Source organism: Sturnus vulgaris, chromosome 3 (assembly GCF_052056855.1).
Source record: "Sturnus vulgaris isolate bStuVul1 chromosome 3, bStuVul1.hap1, whole genome shotgun sequence".
Classification (NCBI taxonomy): Eukaryota; Metazoa; Chordata; class Aves; order Passeriformes; family Sturnidae; genus Sturnus; species Sturnus vulgaris.
Window position 1 is genome coordinate 44,264,035 of NC_142245.1, and position 20,640 is coordinate 44,284,674.

At 44.8% G+C, this 20,640-nt stretch overlaps 1 protein-coding gene and 1 long non-coding RNA gene across 2 annotated transcripts in view; one reads left to right on the plus strand and one right to left on the minus strand.

The window, feature by feature from the left end:
- Positions 1-8,556, minus strand: part of EGLN1 (egl-9 family hypoxia inducible factor 1) — a 34,089-nt gene extending 25,533 nt beyond the window's left edge. Inside the window, exon 1 of the mRNA XM_014874379.2 lies at positions 7,536-8,556. Coding sequence (XP_014729865.1) covers positions 7,536-8,453 — 918 coding nt within the window. The 5' untranslated portion in view covers positions 8,454-8,556. The remainder of the gene's footprint in view (positions 1-7,535) is intronic.
- A 1,467-nt stretch (positions 8,557-10,023) lies between these two features.
- Positions 10,024-19,354, plus strand: LOC106852460 (uncharacterized). The gene is made up of 2 exons (XR_001403013.2): positions 10,024-15,270; positions 19,083-19,354. It is a non-coding gene; the product is annotated as an uncharacterized LOC106852460 (long non-coding RNA).
- Positions 19,355-20,640: the final 1,286 nt, after the last annotated feature.

The window sequence follows — 20,640 nt, forward strand, 5'->3', positions numbered from 1 at the left end:
ACCTTTTTCTCTAGGCGCCGTTAGTTACCCTACAGGTATGGACTTCATCCCATTGTGAGAGCACTAGCACACAATGTATTGATAACCACCCTACCTCCACACACAGCCTCTGCACAGACGTGCAGGCACGCACATTTCTACCCAATTCCTATTTATAACACCATACGCTAACAAAAATACTCTCAAGTAGTTTTAAGTTAAATACCAAAGAACAAGAAAGTCTTCAAGTGTAAGCAGCTGTTACGTGCATAAAAGCATTGCTCTATTTTTGACAGACACTGCCCTGGAACAGCGAGTGGATTTTGACCTGAAGCTTATGACTGCCACTTACCAGCTAATTCTGGCACAAGCTTGCACTGGAAATATGCCCGACCACCCATCATTAACCAACAACCTTCAGAAACTCAAAGGAGTTTACAAGGATTTCATCAGAACCAAATGACTTTCCCAAAAGGCCTCAGAGACTAGCATTAGTCCTACTTCTGAAGGGTCTAAGTAAGTCACAAATGCAGAAGACAAAAAGGGTACAATAAATAACGATTATTTCACTCGGTAGTAACTGCAAAGTCAAATAACTCTACTGTTCTATTCACTAAAAACAAAACGCTTTCAAAATACTATTTTCTTAGTGGAGTGTAAAAAACATGCCAATGAATAAAGAACTTGAATTGATATAATCTGTGTATGCTGATTTCCAAAAAACACTTGCACAGTCCTTGCATTGTCTGCAGTCACTCCCCCAATGAAATGTAACAAAATCCTGCAGCACAAGAGCCAGGGAGCCCACGAGTGTCCTACTGAAGAATTCACTAACCAACCCACTCACAACAGTCCCAAAAGTTATTTTTTAACCGAAAAAAGTGCCGTCTTTGTACAAGAGCTCTCTAAGGAGCCTAAAGAGAAACTAGTCTCTGGATAGGCAAGAAATTCTTCCTTTATATAGAGTATCCGTTTCCCTTTTATAACAAGTTTCCTTTCTGCTGCAGAAGAAAGCCTTCATTTAAATTCCAAGTACACTATGTACATACCTAGAGGTACAAACATACGTACTAGCACCCAGTACAGAACAACACAGAAGCAACTAGACAGGCAGCATCCTGCAAAATTCCAATAGCAACTTAGCCTGCTCAAACCAAGAGCCATCAGATATTAGACAGGCTAAATCCAACTGAATTACAAATCTAATGAACATGGTAAATACCACAGGAGAGAATAACATGCTGCCGATAAAAGGAAAACATCTCTCAACCAACCAGTCAAGGTTACTGATACAACTAACCCAGGGATCTGAGAACCGCCGTTCAGACAGTCCTATGACTTGGCAGGACATCACTGAAAGAATTTCAGTCCAAGAGGCCACAGAGAAGGGAAGACAGCTCTTCCTCTCGAGCTGTACAGCTATGATGAGAAGCATCCCACTTGATTCATAGGCAGTATTAAATGAGCTCCTCCTCTGCAGAAGAGACAGCGTAGAACATCAAAGTAGCAACGTGGTCCAAAAATCTTTGATATCACTGACAGGAAAAAATTAATTATCCACAGTGTACTGAAATCACTGATGAGCACAAACTACAATGTTACAGGTTCCTTATCTCCAGAATAGTAACACCTAAAATACATGAACTCCAGTTACAGTCAAAAATGGCTTGGAAAAGCAAGCAACAAACCAACTGAGAATTTCATACACCTATCCTAGTGCACCAGGCAGGAAATGAGCTGGACATGAAATGCAATATAGTCCTGAAACTGCCCGTATCAGACAGAGCCCTGAAAAAGAACAAGTACTGGAGTTGGCACAAGGGGATGGGGCTGTGCAGGGACCTTCTTTACCAGCAGCAAACAGCAGCAAGCTGCAGCACACTGTTCATGGCAGATGACACCAATCCAGCTCTGTTTTGAAAACAGAGAAGCCAAGAACATCTTTGAGGCTAATAAAACTCTAGAATAATGGATAGGAACAGCCAATAAGCCTACGAGGAGGTTGCTTTTGAAGTTGGGAGTGTGAGGAAAATCAGTTTTCATTTGAAGAAAATACATGTTTTCACTGTACATGTTACACAGGATCACCTAGTGGGTAGACAAGCAAAGTTTCCATATAAAATTGTTGTAAAAGATTCTTGGAGGATAGAAGAATGCATTTCTGATGGCAAGAATCGAGTCTCACACTGAACACAAAAGAGCAAAAAAAGAAAAGTTAAGGGAAAAAGATACATAGCTAGCGAAGATTTCTTAGACTGTGTTTGAATTTTCAAGGGCAAATTTTGGGAGAATCAGACTCTAAGTACTAAACTAAGGCTGTAGTTTGGCAAACACTTTAAACTGGCATAAATTTGCATTGCTGCTGAAAGAAAGTCTCACCATCTGCCAGTCTTCTGTGCCAGCACAAACATCCGAACACTGAACCAGGAGCACTTCTTTTGCCAGTTTATTTTTCAGATGGATCCATTCCCCAAACCAGTTCACAGGATGGCCATGTAAATACTTGTGCTGGCAAAGAAGAGTGACTACTTCAGCAGCACTGCCAGCCCAAAATGTTCATTGAACTACAGCCTAACACACAGGTATGGAGAAGTTCTAGCAGTCACAGGTGGTGCTCCCCACCCTTGGACACACTATTTTCATACCACCCTTCAAAGTTGTAATCACCACACAGCTGCCCCTCAGAAACGAGCATATCGCTGCAATTTTCTCTAGTAGGAGAACCTGTCAAATCTCAGCAATGTTAAAGTTGGCTGAAAACAAGAGTCTTTTCTGGATGCTGCTGTGCTTCTCAATCAAAAAATCATTCGCAGGAGAAACTCCAGTCAGTCCTCTGATCGTCTGCTTCACCTGAGACTCAAAAGGTTCATACATGAGGAACAACAAATGAAAGCTATAGTCATCCCACGGCAGGGCTCTACTCCAACAGGGATTTAAGAATTGTATATGGGCCGTTGGGTATCCATGAATCACTACACAATCCTTCACTGACCAGCACATTCATCTACACGAAAACAACATCACCAACAGAAACACTGCTGTCAGGGAAAGAACCAACAGATAAGGATGGGCACTGGTCATATTCTGTATCAAGGTCAAGCAGCACAAATAAGTACTGGGAGACTGAGAGGGACCTACTCACACTTTCCCACAACTCAGTGGCAAATTCAAACCCATACATGAGGTCATTCACTAGGAACCAATTAGATCATTAAGTTTTCTACCAAGAAATAAATTCAAGGTGTGATAGAGAAAAGATGATGCAGGAGGATCAATGTAATCACATATGCCACAAGCATATTGAAGGGAAGCCCCCCACTTTACAGACATTCCTAGGCCCAGACCTCCAGTCACAGCTCTTAGGTCCTTCAATCAGAGCAGGAGTTACCCAAGCTGCACACCTGTGTCTGTGCTCACTTTCCTTTCTTCTACCAGACTTGTACCACAATCATCACTTTCCAGTACCTGCTTGGTTGCCAAGTTATTGTTCCCTACCTCTTACTTTTCATTTGTCTTCTTATTGCGACACACGCTTACAGCTGTATTTTGTAGAATAAGATATAGTGGAAAAAACATCCATAAATCTTACTTTTCCTTGGCAACATTAATTCAACATGTTTGTAGAAAAGCTGCAACATAAATAAGTGGCAAGAGCAGAGAGCCTCTTCTGTCCAGTTTATAAAAAAGCTAACAGCAGGCTATGAGAAATCTACTCACTCTTGGAGAATTATTTTCTAAAGAAGCATTACTAACTTCTAAAGAATCTAAATTAATACAGTACAGTCAGACTAATCTGAAGCCAGAGTCTTCTAAGTCTTCAGAAAACTCCAGGATCTCCAGAGTAAGAGATGAGCGATTGCCAGAAAAAGCAGAAAAGCAAGTCTGCACAATGTGTAACAATTTTTTTTTAAGCTACAGGTGGCTGAGAAGCATTGAGTGCCACTGGCCTACTAGTAGAGAGAGGAGGGCATTAAAATGCAGCAATTTGAACAGGACTGGTATCCTGACCGATTTCTAGAAAAATGAAGGAAAAACTAAAGGGATGCAACAGGGCCTGTCAAACTGTCTATTTAATGTCTTTCCAACAAAGGGCAGGGGGTAGCGTTTAAGGTTGGGTGTAATGGTGAGCAGAAAGAGGAACAGCTGATGGATCAGCTGTCTGGTTATATGGTGAGTATTGGGAACCCAGTCCACAACTGGGAAGCTGCAGTATTACTCCAGGACCAGTAAAGGTGTAACCTTCAGATCAGCAGAGTCCACAACAGGAAAAAGAGAAAGCTAGCAAAACAATCATAAACCTGCCCCCACCCTTAAGCCCTTCTTCATGGTCCATATGGGGAAGAAGGAAAAACCTTCTCACCTGGGTGAGATTCAGGACCATTTCTTTTCCTGATTTTGATGAGCAGGCTTTTACCTCCTCCTCTCCAGCTAAGTAAGAACAAAACAGGCAGGAAACAAAAATACATGCACATACAAATGTGGCAACTGATAAGACAAAGGAAAAAAAGAAGAGAATTTATGAAAAGATGAAAGTATAAAAAGTAGAAAATAGCAGGAAGTAGGAGAAAGACACCAGAGCTCAAATATGCAAGTATGTGCCACCTTCTGCTAGAGAAAAGAAGGAAGCAGAGTCTGGAAAGAAAGAGAACAAAAGCAAGGAATGCAGTAAGTCAGGACTTCCAAGATGAGTAAACAGCCATTCTCTTATACTTGCTGCTGTCTCCACACACCTCAAAGGTACTTGGCTAGTTTATAACTACTGCTGTATAGATATCTTTCAGGATGGAGAGTAATTTTTGATTCTCAAGACTAGGTAGAACCACATCAGTTTAAGTAGATCAGCTCTAGATAGCCCAGGTAGTCTGGAGAAAACACCTATCAGAAACTTTAAAATGCAAAATCTCAGGTCACAATCAACATTTTACCTTATTTCACCTTATTTCATGTTCTTTGTCCTAATGAACTGACCCTGTGAATGTAAATCAGTTTGAATTAGATCTTTTTAACACAACATAGCTTTTTCCCTGACAGGCAGGTTTACAAGCCAAGAAATTCAGGGTATATGTACCTCAGACCCATTTCTTCTTGCTTTTTCATACACTGCTTCTAGACAGTTTGTAGAAGTGATGGCAAATTCAATGCCAACACCACCAATGAGTTAAAAGTTATATGGTTACAATACAAGTTATTTGAAGTTATACTCTAGGTATCCTCTGCTTCTGTTTATTCAACTCTGAGGTAAATCTTTGGGAATGAATGACAGTTTTGATTCTGCTTTTGCTGGAATTTTAGAGAACTGAGCTTTCCTGCACACTAAAAGCACTGACTTTCGTGGGGAAATAAGCAAGGGAAAGTGAGAAAAAAAAGTAATGCATTTCTGTGACACCAAGTAAAGTATTGTGCTTTACTGATCTGATCCCTGCACCTGTTCTGATCCCCCAAACAGGGATTTCAGCAGTGACTGAAAACCAAGTCATCCAATCATGCCTGCAATCAGGTATGATTCAGGACTAAAACTCCAAAAGCCCTGGCACCTATTCTTAAGCATACCACTGCACATAAAAACAGAAGCAGTATTCCTTTTTGCTGCAAAAAATTGAAATCCAGCAAAACTACTGATATTTTTAGAGCGCAAGTGTGAAGCCTTGAAGAGATTTTAGAGTGCCTGAATTGGCTTAGAAAAGTCCTGCAGTGATCTGTGAGGACTCTATACCATGTTCCCATTGAAAAGTTTTTGCACAATACTGGTTTGACTGAAGAAACGCAAAGACAGCATTACAAAAAAAAATTAAAAAATTCCCACCCTCTTTTCTTTATCATGGGAGTTTCCCGTGCCCTGAACAAATCCAGGGCTGTTTTTTGCCGTCCAGTTTCTCCCTTCCTCCCTCTCGCAGCTTCCTACCAGCTGAGATTCTGCAGCTGCAGCAACAACAGTCCATCTGTGACAGTGCAACCACCTCGGCAGCATGACTCCTACCATTTCACTGGCTTCCTTATGCTTTAACAGAGGTAGCAAAGTCTGAAGGGGTTTCACCCCTCTTCTTTTTTTTTTTTAACTGAAAAGATACTGATGCATATTCATTACTAGTTCTCTACCAAAGGCATGAATTTTATTTAAAGGACTGGAAAGGAATCGCAAATTAGGCTAATACAATGGGAGATTTTGACTCAGTTCTCTGATCTCGAAATAGAGCTAAGGAGTAAGACTTTTGCAGAAAAGTGACTTGATGAGAGTAAAATAAAAACTGCCCAAAGCAGCCCTGCTCCACGGCTGTGACTCCGCTGCCTGCCACAATACCATTTGCCAGAGCGCCGCACTGTGCCACTGGGGCACTCACTCACTGATGCGGGTCTCCTAACCACATTTTTTAGTCCTGCACCTGGCAGGCCACATCCTGAGTCAAGGCTTACCAAAACCTGGCCCATTCATGCGAGCCTACAAACGCTATGCACAAGTCGTTCCACGTTCTCCAGCCAGCGCCGCTGCCGGGACACTTCGCAGCCAGGCCCCTGCTTCCCGAAACCCATCAGAGTACTGCTACCCGGGCTTTTTTCGGGACACCACCAAAGAACTCGCATTTCAATACTCATCACCTAGCGGATAAGCTTCTACCTAAAGTGTTTTTTAACAAAACGTAGGCATAGAAACAAGATCACCTTTTTTCCCTGCAAACAAATCCTTTTGCACCTTCCCGGCAGAGAGCAATCGCCAGGCTGCCCGCGGGACAGCAACCCGTCCGTCGAGGCTGCTGCCCAGGCCCGCTGGGGATGGGGGTCCCACCGCGGCCGGGCGTGAGCCACAGAACTGACAGGGTTGGAAAGGATCTCTGGAGATGATCCGGTCCAACTCTCCTGCCCAAGGAGAGTCACCTCAAGCAGGTGACACGGGAAGGCGTCCAGGTGGATTTTGAATGTTTCCAGATAGAGACCCCACGACTTCCCTGGGCAGCCTGTTCCAGTGCTCTGCCACCCTCAATGTAAAGAAGTTCTTCCTCTTGTGGAGGTGGAACTTCTTGTGTTTTAGTTTACGGCCACTGCTACTCGTCCTGTCACTGAGCAACACTGAAGAGTCTGGCATCGTCTTTTTAACATCAACCTCTGAGATATTTACATACATTAATGAGATCCTTGCTATCCTCTTTTTACTAGACTATAAGGGCTCAGCTCCCGCAGCGTCTCTTCATGATAGGATGCTCCAAAGCCCTAATCATCTTTGTGACCCTCTGCAGAAAGACAGGAGCTTCTTTCTCGTACTGAGGAGCGCAGAACTGGACACGACTCTCAAGTATGAGTCGGCTCCGGGGAGCGGAGCGGCAGCGGGCGCACATGCACAGCACAGCCCGCACAGGCACCCGCACGGACGGACAGACAGCGGGCCGGCCGGACGTGCGCACACGCACGCAGCCCCGCAGACAGCCGCACACGTGCGCGCACACACGCCCGCACCCGGGGAAGCGCCGGCTCAGCCGGCCCGCTCCCGCCCCTCGCCACAAACCCCCGCGACTGCAGGAGCAGGGGGATGCCGGGGGTCCCAGCTCCCTCCCTCCCTCACTCACTTTCGTCCTGCCGTTGATTTTGTAGTTGCCCAGCTTTCCGTTGCAGTGCCGGATGAGATCGTCCATGCTGTTCATGAGCAGCCGGATGGTCTGGCAGCCCGGCTCCTTGCCCTCCACCCAGGTGATCTTGTCGCCGCGAATGTCCTTGGAGGAGTCGCTCTTCTGGCTGACGAGCTGCCCGTCGGTGAAGCGGCCGGTGTGGTGGAGGGCCCGCACCTCCTCGGCAACTAGCCCGCCCAGCTCCTTGCCGAGAAAGTCGTCCACAACGCAGATGCCGTGCTTGTTCATGCAGGGCACGATGTACTCCAGCGCCAGCCGCTGCGGCACCAGCGACTTGGTCTGCCCGTTGGGGCGCAGCGCGGCCCCGCCGGGCCCCGCCTGCACGCCACCCGGGTACAGGTTCGACTTGTCCCGGTACAGCAGCACTGCCTCCCCGGAGGGCGACGGGGACTGGGCCGCGGCCGGAGCCTCCGACTCACCGCCGGCAGCTGCAGCGGCGGCGGCGACGTGATTGTTGGTCAGCGGGGCGGCCTCGGCGAGGGCCTCCGGGGACGGCGGCGCTGCGCCCTTCCCGACCCCCGCCCGGCTGCCGCCGCCCGCCGCGGCCCCGCCGTGGGCACGGGGCGGCGGGGGGTGCCCGCCGCGGGGCTCGGTAGCGCCCCCTGCCGCTCCAGCCGCCGCAGCGCCACCGCCGCGGCAGATGAGCTTGTGCTTCTTCCAGTCCTGGCGCTGGTGCTCCTTGCTGCAGTAGAAGGAGCTGCGGCAGCGCCCGCACCGCAGCAGGTTCTCCATCTTCCCGCAGAGCTCGCAGTACTGCCGGTCCCTCTCGCTGCTGCTGGTGCCGCCGCTGCTGGTGCCGCCGCTGCTGGTGTCGCCCTGGCCGCCCTGACCGGCGCCTCCGCCGCTGTCATTCGCCATGGCGCTGGTGGTGCCGCCGCAGCCCCGCTCCGCCGGGGTGTGTTATGTAAGGAGGCGGGCGGGAGCGGCGCTAACGCGGGCCCCCGCCCGGCCGCGCGGGGAGGGAGCGCTCACTGCATCATGGCCGCCCGGCTCCGGCTCCGCCGCGGCCCCCGCCGCCCTCCGCCTCCGCCGGCCCGCGGCCTCCTCCGGCGCGCGCGGGCCCGCGCCGCCCTCCCTGCGCCGCTAACGCTGCTTAGCGCCGCCTCATCGCCGCCCCGCCGGCGGCGGAACGGCCGAGGGGGAGCGGGCTGGCGCGGTGCGGGGCTGCCTTCCGCTCTCCGCCGGCCTCTCTGCCCGGTGCAGCACGGGCCGGCGCAGCCGCCGCCTCTGTCCACCGCGCCTCCGCCGCCGTGCTGGGGTGAGGAGGAGGAGGCGCCACTCCAGAAGCTCGCTGTGCACGTACGCCACTTCCAGCCCGCCAGCGCCGCCGGCGCGTCAGGCGGGCGTGGCCGGGCGGGCGGGGCCGGGCCGGGGCCGGCCGCGTCCTCCGCGCCGCTGCGTGAGGGGCTGAGAGGCGCTGCCACAGCTGCCGGGCTCGGCCCTGGGCGCACGGACAGCCCCCGGGCCGGGCCGGGGCGGCCGCAGCGCTCCCGTGGGGATGGCGCCCTTAACCTACTACGACGAGCGCGGTGTTCCCGGCAGGGAGAGTGGGGAAATTGTTGGGGGGTGTCACCGGTCTGGGCTGTCGGGGCCGTCCCGTGGTCGCTGGCTTGGTCGCTAATCTGAGGGTGCCCGTGACCCTAGTAGCGAGCTGGCCCGCTGCCCCAGCGGTCTGTGGGCCTGCCGCAGGTGAGGCGGGGGCACCGAGGAGCGGCGGGTGACGTGGAAGCTGGGCACTGTCTCTTCAGTGACAGACAGGGTGGTGGCAGCGGCACCCGGCTGCAGCGGAGGGCCAGGTTTTGTCACTCGTGTAGGCCCCAAAATACTCCCGCCGGATAGCTGGTACAGCGGGAGAGACATGTGCGGTGTCCTTCATAAGTAACACGTGGCTTGTGTCCCGCCTAACGGGGTGGTAATGAAGGCCGGAGCTAGGCCGATTAAGAAAAGAAAAAGTAAAAAGCAGGAAGAAGGAGCCAGTTGATGCAGCTGCCAAAACAAGGCGAGGCCAGGAGTTGGGGCCTGTGCCGCGATGAACATGGCAAGGTCCCTGACAGGAAAAAGGAAGCTCGTTTGGCAGAGCAGTGCTGGTGGAGGGACAAAGGTCTCAGCTCAGTCACGTCGGTTGTCAGAAGCCACATGGGGATCTGGACTCCTCTGAGGTGATGTTTAAGCTTCCACTGATCTGATTAACCGTGGCTTTGCTTGCTTGTGGTATAGTTTAGGAAAGTGGAGTATATTCTGCAGTTTCCTGCCGTACAACCCAACACGGTGGTCAGTGCTTCAGAGACATGTGGTGAGGCAGAGCAAGGATTCCTCCTGGGCTGGGTGTTCTCCTGCCCATCTTCTCAGAGAACCATTGGGTGAACAAACAGCAAGTATCCGCTCCGTGGGCTAGGCTGGTGAGACACGATGCATACCGTTGGTCTGCACTGCCTGTAAGTTAAACAAATCCATTCTAAAGCTCAAGAAGTGTAAAATACATGAGCTAATATGCAGATCTTGAGGTAGAAAGGTGAAATGAATCCTCTGGTTGGTAACCCAGAGGCTGCCACAGGACTTCACAGGACTTTAAATAAGTGATTTGTTCTCTGCCACTGTATGCTTTTGCTTCTCATGGGCTTTTTTGAGGTTTAACACTGTAATATACTTGTATTATAGTGAGATGACTTTATGTATGCAGTTAAAATGGTTTTGTTCTTATCTGTCCTATAGAACTGGATTTGGGATTGATTGGCATAGTAGTAAGACTTGGAGGAATGTGAGGCACTGAGTGTACTATGTGAAGGATGTAGGAGAAACAAAGTGTACCAAGGCTACAAGTGCCTTGTGGTACATACATGAAAAATGAGAAGGAAAACCAAGGTGAATTATTAGAAAGGCGAAAGGAGTACTGAGGGGACAAGGTCATGAAAGCCCAGTGGATAAAATTTCAAGGTGAATATGACTAGTGAGCTCCAAGGGTGAATTAAAAACAACAACCACCAAAGAAAAAAAAACAAGTGGTAAATGAACTGGAAAAGATGGAAACTAAAAACAAAATTCCAGATTAGTAATCTCTTTGTGGTAAGGGCAGAAGGAAGTGGATTAAAACCACCAAGTTTTAAATTCAGAGCATGAAGACAGATTTTAAATGTTGGTTTAATGAAAGTTTTTCCTTCAGTTATAGGTATATGAGGTATGTCAAAAATACTAGGCTTAGGCATTACTTTAGCATGCTTAGAAATGAGATTAATTCAGCTGATTACCTTGGACTTGCAGCATTGTTTAACTGGGCTAAATGAGAAGAGAGTCAAGGCTATTTTCAAAAACTTGAGAAATGCTAACAATGGTATTCTGCCAGGTAGAAACTGAAGAGTTAAAGATTTGCTTCTTCTGCAAACACAATGGAGATGAAAGTCACAGACTCCAAACTCAATCATCCAACCATGAAACAACTAAGAAAAAGACCAAGGCACAAATATGGTGCCTGGCTAAAATCTAATGATAGTTATTAATTTACAAGCTAATTTGTCTTCAAAAGTCTTCTGTTCTTTCCCTCTCTTTTCCATATGGGATGCAATTAAAGCTCTCAGTTGTCACATTTGCTAATGTGCTAAGCTACTTCAGTTGTCTTGACATCATACTGTTTTACAGCATGGTCAACAGAAATACCAAGTTCAACAAAATCCACGTTTTGGTGTATGAAGCATTTTGCCTTATTGCAGCACTAGGCCAATGACACAAAACTTAATGAAGGTTGTTTTACAGTGACAACACTGTATTGAGGAGCAGTGGTGGTAAGGAAACTCAGGAATACAATGAGTATTTATAATACAATAGTGTCTGCACCATGCTAGAAATGTTTTCCAAGCATATGAGACTCTATTCATTGCCAAAGAGCTTGTTCCTTAAAAGACAGTGTAAGGACAAAGCACAACAAAAAGCAACATATGGTATACCAAGTGAAATGATCAATATGTTGGTTGCCAGAACAGAGGAGGGACTTCCTTCTCTTTCTTTTCAGCTAGTTACTCTTGGTCCCTAAAGTAGCCTTTCTAAGATAGCTAATTGCTTGTCTGTGTCATTGAATGTTGGAAAAGACCTTTCCTGGTGACTAGGTAATGATGAGACATACTGCTTTGCAGAGAATGTAGTGAAAAGTCTTTGAAATTAAATACTAGTCATGATGAAGATGTTGTGGGATAAACTTAGTGCAAGGTCATAGGTTTTTATCACCAGTTAGATATGGATCTGATATGTTTATTAGAAAGGGGAAAAAAAAGGTTGGTCAATGAATAACTTTTCTGGTTTTATTAAGTAGTAATAATAGCTGCATTTATACCATGCTTTCAATGGCTTGTGTACTGCAGTGCTGAGATTATATAAGCAACCAAAAAAGACTCTTTGAAGCTGGGGGAAGAAGAAAGGGAATGCAGAGTAACAAGATTGTAGAAGGTTACAAAGTCCGTTTAGAAGTAAAGTTTAAATAAAAAGTAAGTAATCTCATGTTGAGATAGTTTTACTGTGAATGGGAAAAGTGCTTGAACTCCAGGCTAAGGTTTTCATTGCTGCCAGAAGGCTTCTTGGAAGCTAGATGTGCTGCTGATAGCATCAGGCATCAGTGACACAGGTGCATGTCCACAACAGCATCATAATTAAAAGTCAGAACTTGGGGGCTTGTAGCATTTGCTCTCCTCCACCCAGACCACTCCACCATGTTCTTCAGCTTGACTGCTACTATTCTGCTTAGACCATTCTTCAATGGTCTCAACAGTGCCATTTTTCAAGCTTGCTTTTCATACTGGAAAGTGAACTGTAACAGGTTTGCAGATTTTCCAAGTTAAAGGAGAGAACTGTTTGTCTGAGTTGGATTCTCTGTTAAACTCACTTCCTTTCTAATCAGGACAAAGTGTACAGAGTACATCCACAAGGCTATGCAAGTGCTCTTTTATTGAATGCACGCTTTTTTCCTGAGGTACTCAAAGGGTTAGCATCGTTTATTTATCTCGCAGCTACTCCCCTGGCCCCTGTTTCTGCAAAGCAAGGAAAGGGTCACCTAGTAGAGGTGATCTGGAAGGTGTGGGGTTATTGCCTGTTGGGACTAGTGCCAGCCATTACAGAGAAGCACATGACCAAACACAGGGTCCCCTCAAATCACTTGGGCTCCATAACTGAAGGAGTCTCAGAACTTTTCAAGATCCAGGTTTTGATATGCCAAGAACTTGGTGTTTTCCACAGTATGACGTGGCAAAGGGCGCTTGGGACAACAGAGAATTTGGCTTAGAGCCCTGAAAATAATCTGCAGTACCCTGTGCCATCTCTCATTCTGCTTAGTGCTTGTTGATGCCATTGTAGAGTTTCCCTAAAAGTTTTTGCTGAAATTAAAGTAATAGAATAAGTTGGTTGTTTGTCACTGAATATCATAATGGTCTAATGTTTAAAAAAAAACCCCTTTCATTATAATCTGAGTTTATAAATGTTGGACTAAATTATAAGGAGTATTCTCAATTACTCTATGTAAACTTGTGTTTAATACTGTCTAATATTATGAGATTCCTCCAGACTGCTTAACTAAAATTGCTTTTGCTGTCCTTGAATCTATCTGAAACTATATGCATTTTCATATCTGGGAATATAGCCTATTTTTATTACACCAAAAATACAGTTAGGGTTGATCTGGAGAGATTTATACATATTAAAATTTTTGTCTACTGTAATAATTTTATTCATGTTTAAGGAAAATTAATTATGCTAGTGAAATACAGAACAATGGGGTCTTTTTCTTTCTAGCTGAAAATTCTGCTTCCAGATGTCTGTATCTGTAAAGTTATGGAAATGCAGCACAGCTTAGAAAATGCTCAAGACCAACTCATTCCAGTTTTGTCCTCATTTTAAACTTTGTACCATGGAAAGTTCAAAAGTTTTTTTCACATTGTTTGTGAGATTTCTCCAGAGGGAGTATTCCTGGCTCTGGTTAGAAAAGAACTCCCTGTCTTGCTAAAGACTGACAATTATGTACATTTTTGGCCTCTAACTTAAGCAAGCCAGCAGGCCCTCAGGGTGCTTGAAGTCCAGTTATGAACAGAAAATTACTTTTAAAGAACATTTTTAAAACCCATTTGAAATTCATGCACTGATACAGCAATAAGCAGTTTTGGGGGCAAAAAATGAGAGATTCCTGTTTAATCTGCATGTAGGTCAAATTTATCTGAACTGCTCCAGAACCTTTTCTTGATTTTGGTGCAGACAAGTCTTCCAGAGTGAGAACAGAGGACTCCAACATAAAGAAAGCCCGGTGCTTCATTGCACCACAATCACAAAAGGACCTGTTCATTCTGCATCTGATATGTGCTTCCTGCCCCTCTGTCATCATGATTCAGCATGGTGACATGCTGAAAGATCATTAAGGTGGAAACAATGCCGAGCAGTGTTAGGATGATGTGACCTGCCACCATTATTTTGTGTGTACCTGATTTATTGCACATCATATTTTCTCTTTCCTTGTCTTTCGTCTGCCAGGCACGTAGTTCTTTCTTCTGCCAGTGCCTGGTCTTGTACTTGGAGAAGAGAACAGGGATGCCCTGGGGTGTAGGCAAGGACAGTTTGCCCTCTGCCCCTTGGTTTGGGAAGCTTGAGAATACCGCAGCTCATGCCTCGCAATATATTGTGCTATTTAATGAGTTACAAAGTCTCCACCTTTTTTTTTTTTTTTTTTTTTCGGATTACCTAGGAATAATTACTCAGAGCTCAAGAGAGGAACTCAAGAACTGTGTTCCTTGAAATTGCGAAGACAAATTTGTTAAAAACCTGGACATTTTATCTTTGGGTGGAGATTCAGTTTGCTTTCCCTTTCTCCAGATGGCTAGCACAATTTCTGATACTCCTAAACTCTTTTTCTTATGGAGATGGTTGTACAAGTAGGGGAGATTCCAAGAAAGCAGTGAGCTTAAAACATTTGCTGCTATGAGACCTGTCTCAGTAATTTAAGAGGGGAAGGAAAAGATAATAGTGAGTCAAGTTTTGAGCTGATAAGACTGACTAAGTGGTATTCCTCAAAAACACTCAGTGGTTTGATTTTTGTTCTTTTTTTGATGCGGCAGTTTCTTGAGAAGAATGAGGACAGGCTTCATTTTTGTTTGTTTTTTTGAGTGAACAATGGTGTCCTCCCTCTTTTCTTGAACAATGGGGACACAATATTATAGCTCGTGTTTTGTTAAAACTATCAAAGTAGCAGATCTGTCCCAAAGAGCTCACCTTTGTCAGGGCTGGCTACAGACACACACACAGACACTGTGAGCCTGTACCCCAGAGAGCCTCTGCAATCCAGGTGGACTCAGTACCATGTTTTCTGTCACTACCCATTCTTCCTTCTGCCAGGACAGTACCTGTGTTCCCATGCCCTCCTCTGATGCATAACGCTATCCAATGTCCTGTTGCTCTCCTGCCATTGCACCCTTCACTGTCTACCCCATCCCAAAGGCTTTGTGATGTTTATTCTTGCATTTCCGTTCTTCCCAAAGACACAGGATTTTACTCCATGCTCTTCTGTTTGCTTTCAGTGCTGTTCTCGTGCCCTTCAACGCTCTCTTCAGTTGTGGTTCATTTAAGACACAGTGTTGAGTTGCTGCCACCAGAAGGGGTGGTTCTGCTCCCTCCAGAGCTGTTCTCCTTGGCATCACTCTTGTCAGGCCCTTTGGTGAGTCAGTCCAGGAGAGGAGCTTTCTGTTGGATTAACAAGTTGGATCAGCTTACCAAGTGGTTTGATGTGGTGTAAGAGAGGGTGTGGACCAGCAGGGCCAGGAGTCGGGAAGGGAAAAGTGGGACCACCCAAGTCAGAATAGTAAGCTGACTCAGTCATGTCATGTAACTTTCATTCTTATTTACTTCACATTATGTGACTTGACCCATTTCTACTTTCTCTCTTCTCTGACTGAAGAGAAGCTTTTCATTTTGAAACTGTATTGAGGGAATCAGCAGATCCAAAGTGCAGGATATTCTGTCCCAAGACAGGAAAATAGCTAGCATCACCTACGGATGCAAGGAGAGGTGTTTCAAGCTATTGATGGTGCAAATAGCATGCCAGGGACTCCAATTTTGTAAGTTTTTGTTTATTTCTTTGTTTTTTCTTCTCATGTTTTAGTAGTTGAAAGGTTCTGGCTGTTGATGATAATAGTTACTGATATTTTAGAACTGAACAAATATAATATTAAAACTTGTGATATTGATGCATATTCATTATGATCGTGTTCTCTGTCTTCTTTCATTATGGTAGTGTTCTCTGTCTTCTTATTTCTTCTTATTTCTTCTTGTGCTTGTGCAAATACTCTTTGACTAATACCAGAGTAAGGTACTTTATCACGTTTTAAAGCACATCCCAAGCAACTTATACCAAGGACAGATATTTACTAAACCAAGAATGCTAGTAGTGGATATACAATAATTTAAATTCCCGTATTATGAAAATTGTTGTCTCCTCCCTACATGATCTAAACTGACACTATTCATTTTATCTCTTTCAATGGGCATTCAGATGTCACAATGGTGTTAATGAATCCACTGAAACATAATGGTGGAATTGTACATTGGAGAGCTTTTACAAAGCAGTACTGAAATATTAAGTCCTGGATGATTAAGCTTACAAGGATTTTGTGCACGCACACAGCTAAATTTGTATTATTAACATCCTTGTTTTGTGTTCAGAATGATAGCATGTGCTCCAGAGCTGTAATTAGCACTGAGCTGTGATTGAGTCTTGCTATCATTCTGCATCAGTTTGCCACTGTTAGAGTCACCTGAACCTGTTCCTTGCTCATTCAGTCAGCTAATTAGTGACTTAGAGAAAAGGTGGCATTTATTGGTACTAGAAGAAATGGCCTTTCATTTTTATGCAGAAGCAAAAAACAGGTCAAGAAGCAACTTGCTCCTTTTTCATCCACTTACAGTGCAAAGGAAGATGATAATGCTTAACGTGTCAGGAGGTGGATTTCACTTTTATTCCTTTTCTATTGCATTAGGCTTATATTTTCTCCCTTATTAATTATTCTCTCTTTTTTGTTGTTGTTTTGGGTGTGTTTTGTTGTTTGTTCATTTGTTTGTATTGGGGTGTATGTGTGTACCCTCAGATTGTTGGTAATGGTGGGACCATGTTCCAGAATTTTCATTAAAAAGTACATTCCTAAAAAGGATTTCTCCCTTAGATTAGAGCTTCCTCACTGTGTGATTGACTTCTGACTGGAGGGGATAGGCAGACAATAGATGAAGACTCTGTCCTCACCTATTTACCAAATTGTTCAAATGGTTGTTGAAATTTGTGTGGGAGGCAGCACTCCTCCCTTTGTGCAAACACATCCTCCAATAAAAGCCATGTGCTGTGGGCAAAAGTAATCAAGGGCTTGCTGCCTTTTTCTTTTAATAAGCAGCAGCTTATCAGTTTCAGAGGCTGAACATGGCTAGCTCATATACACACACAGACTGTGTTTGTGGGTATGCCCATCCTGTGAACACAGCCTGACTCCTACCTTATTTTAGCTACAGTTGCAGCCATTTATCCATTATTTTAAAGCATATTCAGTATTTAACTTGTGACACAAGTAAAAGAAATGCTGAATTACATCTTTGTGGAGCAACATGCAGCAGTGCATTTGTTAATGGAACCTTATTTTTGATTTAAAAATATCAGCCTCAGTCTTTTAAGGAAAAAAACACAGCACAAAGCTAAAACCAGTTTTTTCTCTCTGTTATCTTAAGATAGCACTGAATCACAGACCTAGGACAAAAATCAGTTGAGAATATGGGTTCATGGTAGAGAATCTGCCCCAAGCACGTCAGGAAGAAAAGTTTTCAGGGGTTCATAAATACATACCAATGTATAACATCAAACACATGCCTGGTGCACTACATACTGTACTGCAAAGGTTTAGTGATTGTTAGATGCCAGGCAAAGCTCTAAAGCAAGGTGCAAGCTTGTTTCCCTTTGAAAGCCTTCAGAGCAGCTAGACATGAGCTCTTCCAGAAAACTCTGGAAACTTTCGTCTAGCCTCAGTGCTCTATAAATAGAGGAGGTCTTCATCCTTGAGGAGGTTTTGCAATGTTGCTGTGTGGGGGAATGCTGAGCTCTGACGGAGGCAGAGGAAGCAGAGTTGTGGAGCAGTGTGGTGGGACCAGGAAGGGAACAGGATCTCCCTCATTGTCAGATGAGGTGTGAGGACAGGTTGAAAGGAGAATAATTAGCATGTAATGGTCTTCCCAAAAATTAGTGTGGAGAGAAAAATTCCCTTAGATGCTATACAGAAACTACTGCCAGCAGTGTGGAAAATGCAGCCACAGTGATCATCAGCTGCAAATGACAAAAAAAGATACCTGCCTCAATCAGTCAAGAAACATTCCTGAAGAGGGGATCTTTCCCTTCCCACCACAAATGGAGAAATGGTTTCACTGGGACCAGTGAATACAGCAGTACACACTCTAAGAACTGCTGTCATTTACCACGTAGAAATTATTCAATTTTTCTGATGGACTGTCATGAGTGTGAGAATATGTGACAGAGTAATCACAAACATAACTTCGGACTAAGTCCCAAGAGCAAAATACTTGGAATTTTGTTTCTAAAAAATATGTAAATATAGGAGGAAACCAGATGACTGTTACAGAAGCTAGAAGATTCTGACCTAACACTCTCCCTTTTCATTAATGTAGGTCCTTTGATTGTGATGGCAGATTAAAAAACACTGTATTCCAAGATTTAGCTACAGTTTAATTGTGGGGGGGAAATTGTGTTTGGGTAAAGTTTCATGTATTATATTCAAAAGAAGTAACTGCAAAATATGGGATTGAAAAAGGAAAATTTCACTCTGACAGCCTCATGGCAATATCAAAGTCTTGTATACTATACATTTGAAAGAGGGATACTCCATTACTTGTTTGGTTACTTTTAGGGGAAAAAAATATGAAAATAAAAACCAGAGGCTTAATTTTGGCTCAGCTCAGTAATTTGGAGTGAACAAGGTTAATTTTGGAGACAATATTCTGTCTACAGAAGAATGAAAAAATGAAAGCAAACTATTTTTCTGCTTACAGACTGCACTGAACACTGGTCTATAGAGAAGTTATTTGATCTTGAAGACGTTTGATATGTGTAGGAAAACTGAGCCGCTGCCTTACAAAGCTATCATTCCTCTGCCTTCCTGAAAGTATCCTCCAGCTACAATTTCTTTTAAAAAGCTTAAAATGTCTTCATCTCTTTAAAGTTGAGGAAGATGTGTTTTCTGTACCAGAACAGTGCTTGCTTCTTTCAGTGTGCTGAGGTTTTATGGTAGAATTGTAAGACCAGACCTTAGAATGTATGATACAAAGTGTAAGTTAAATTACAAGGAGAAAAACCTCACAAAACCAAAACTGATGGCAAAGCACTTAGTCATGCTTGGCTTCTAAGTAATCGGGACAAAATGTGCTAATGGGAGGGGCTTTCCAACAGTGTCCCAAAAACTTCCCTTTGCTTTTTTATTCCAGTGAGCAAAATCATCCTCACATATCCTAGCCTGCTGCAATGAATCGTCTACTGCAATCTCAAAGGCCACAATGGAAAGAGTTTCTTCATGTAAACAAGCCTGTTCTACACAAGAGAAGTAGTCACTCCAATGTTGGTGTAATCCCTCTGAGCAGCTTCTCAAGACACCCTAAGGCTGTACTCTTGAAGTCGTGCACCCATAGCTGAGATGTGTACAGTGGTTTTAAGAATATTTTGTTAATGTTTTGCTAAGTATAGAAATACATTGTTCATATATTGGTCTGGCTACATGCTTTGTTGCTGTGAGAGTGTCTGAGAAAGAAGGGAGGGGCTAGAACTTGTTTTCAAGGGTTTATTGACTATTAAACTCATAGCTAGAATAAAAGCAGCAGCAAATAACCTGATCTTTATGTTACAACAGTGCACAGTCTTACCTTCTCCCTTCTTGCATCGTATTTCCTATCTAGGTCACTGTGCATGCAAGGCTGTTGATTTACCAGATAATGTTTCTACACAGTGCCCCAGACATAGTGATGACAGGCACGTTTTCAGACTGTTTATAAAAATCATTAGTGTCTTGAGCCTACTCCTGGCACAAATTTTACCTTCCTCCTTGCTGGTTTTGTACCTGGTATGGCTTGCCCAGCCTTATGGATGGCACTGGCTATATTGACATCTAAATAGCTTTGTAGATAAAGCCATCTTGCTGTCAGCCTGTTAAACATAGATTCTGTCACTACCCTGCAACTGCTGTGTAATTAAATGCTCTGCTAGGCATACTCTGGCTTAATGAGTTTTATGAGTCATGGTGGCAAAGAGAAAGGAGAGTCCCCAAAAACAAGAATGGGCACAAACACCCTCATGATAATTATCTTATTTAGAGAGTAAGGTTCTTGCTTTTACAGAGAAGTCAACACCAGGTCTCCTTGGATCCCTTGACAGAGAATTTCACACTGATTCTTGCTAAGGTACCTAGAGAAAGTGATTTTGCAGTTCTGAATTACATAAAACAGTAGTACAGGCACTTGCAAGAAAGTGGTTTGTTTGTGGCATCTTGATTTGAGAGTGCTTGAGAAGGAAGGAAGGAAGAGGTGAGAACTTGCAAATTCTGTGCTCTCATAAGCTCAACCCCAAACCCATCTACACCACAGGACAAGTATTACACGTAGGAGGAGAGCATTGCTAGGCCCCAGTAGTCAAGATATGAGCATTTAAAGCATCACCAAAACCATTTCTCACTAGCTGCAAGCAACTAGAGGCATGAAAACTGCTGGCGTGAGAAGGCAGCTCAGCGGCATCACACTCTTGTGTGCTGGGGCAGAGGGAATGCACCCTGCATGGCCAGCACCATCCACACCCCCTGCTTTCACATCCTGTTGTACCAGGAGGGGGTACTGTGCCCCTGGCAGTGTGTGCAGGATGGTGTGGCTCTGCTTTACCCCAGCTGGACCTCAATGGAACCTTCTCCTTGACTGCTAGTGGGGGGAACAGGCAGTCAGGGAGCCTGTAGGGATGAAAAAGTGTTGGGCACATCTGGAGTTTCTCTGATCAGACTCGCCC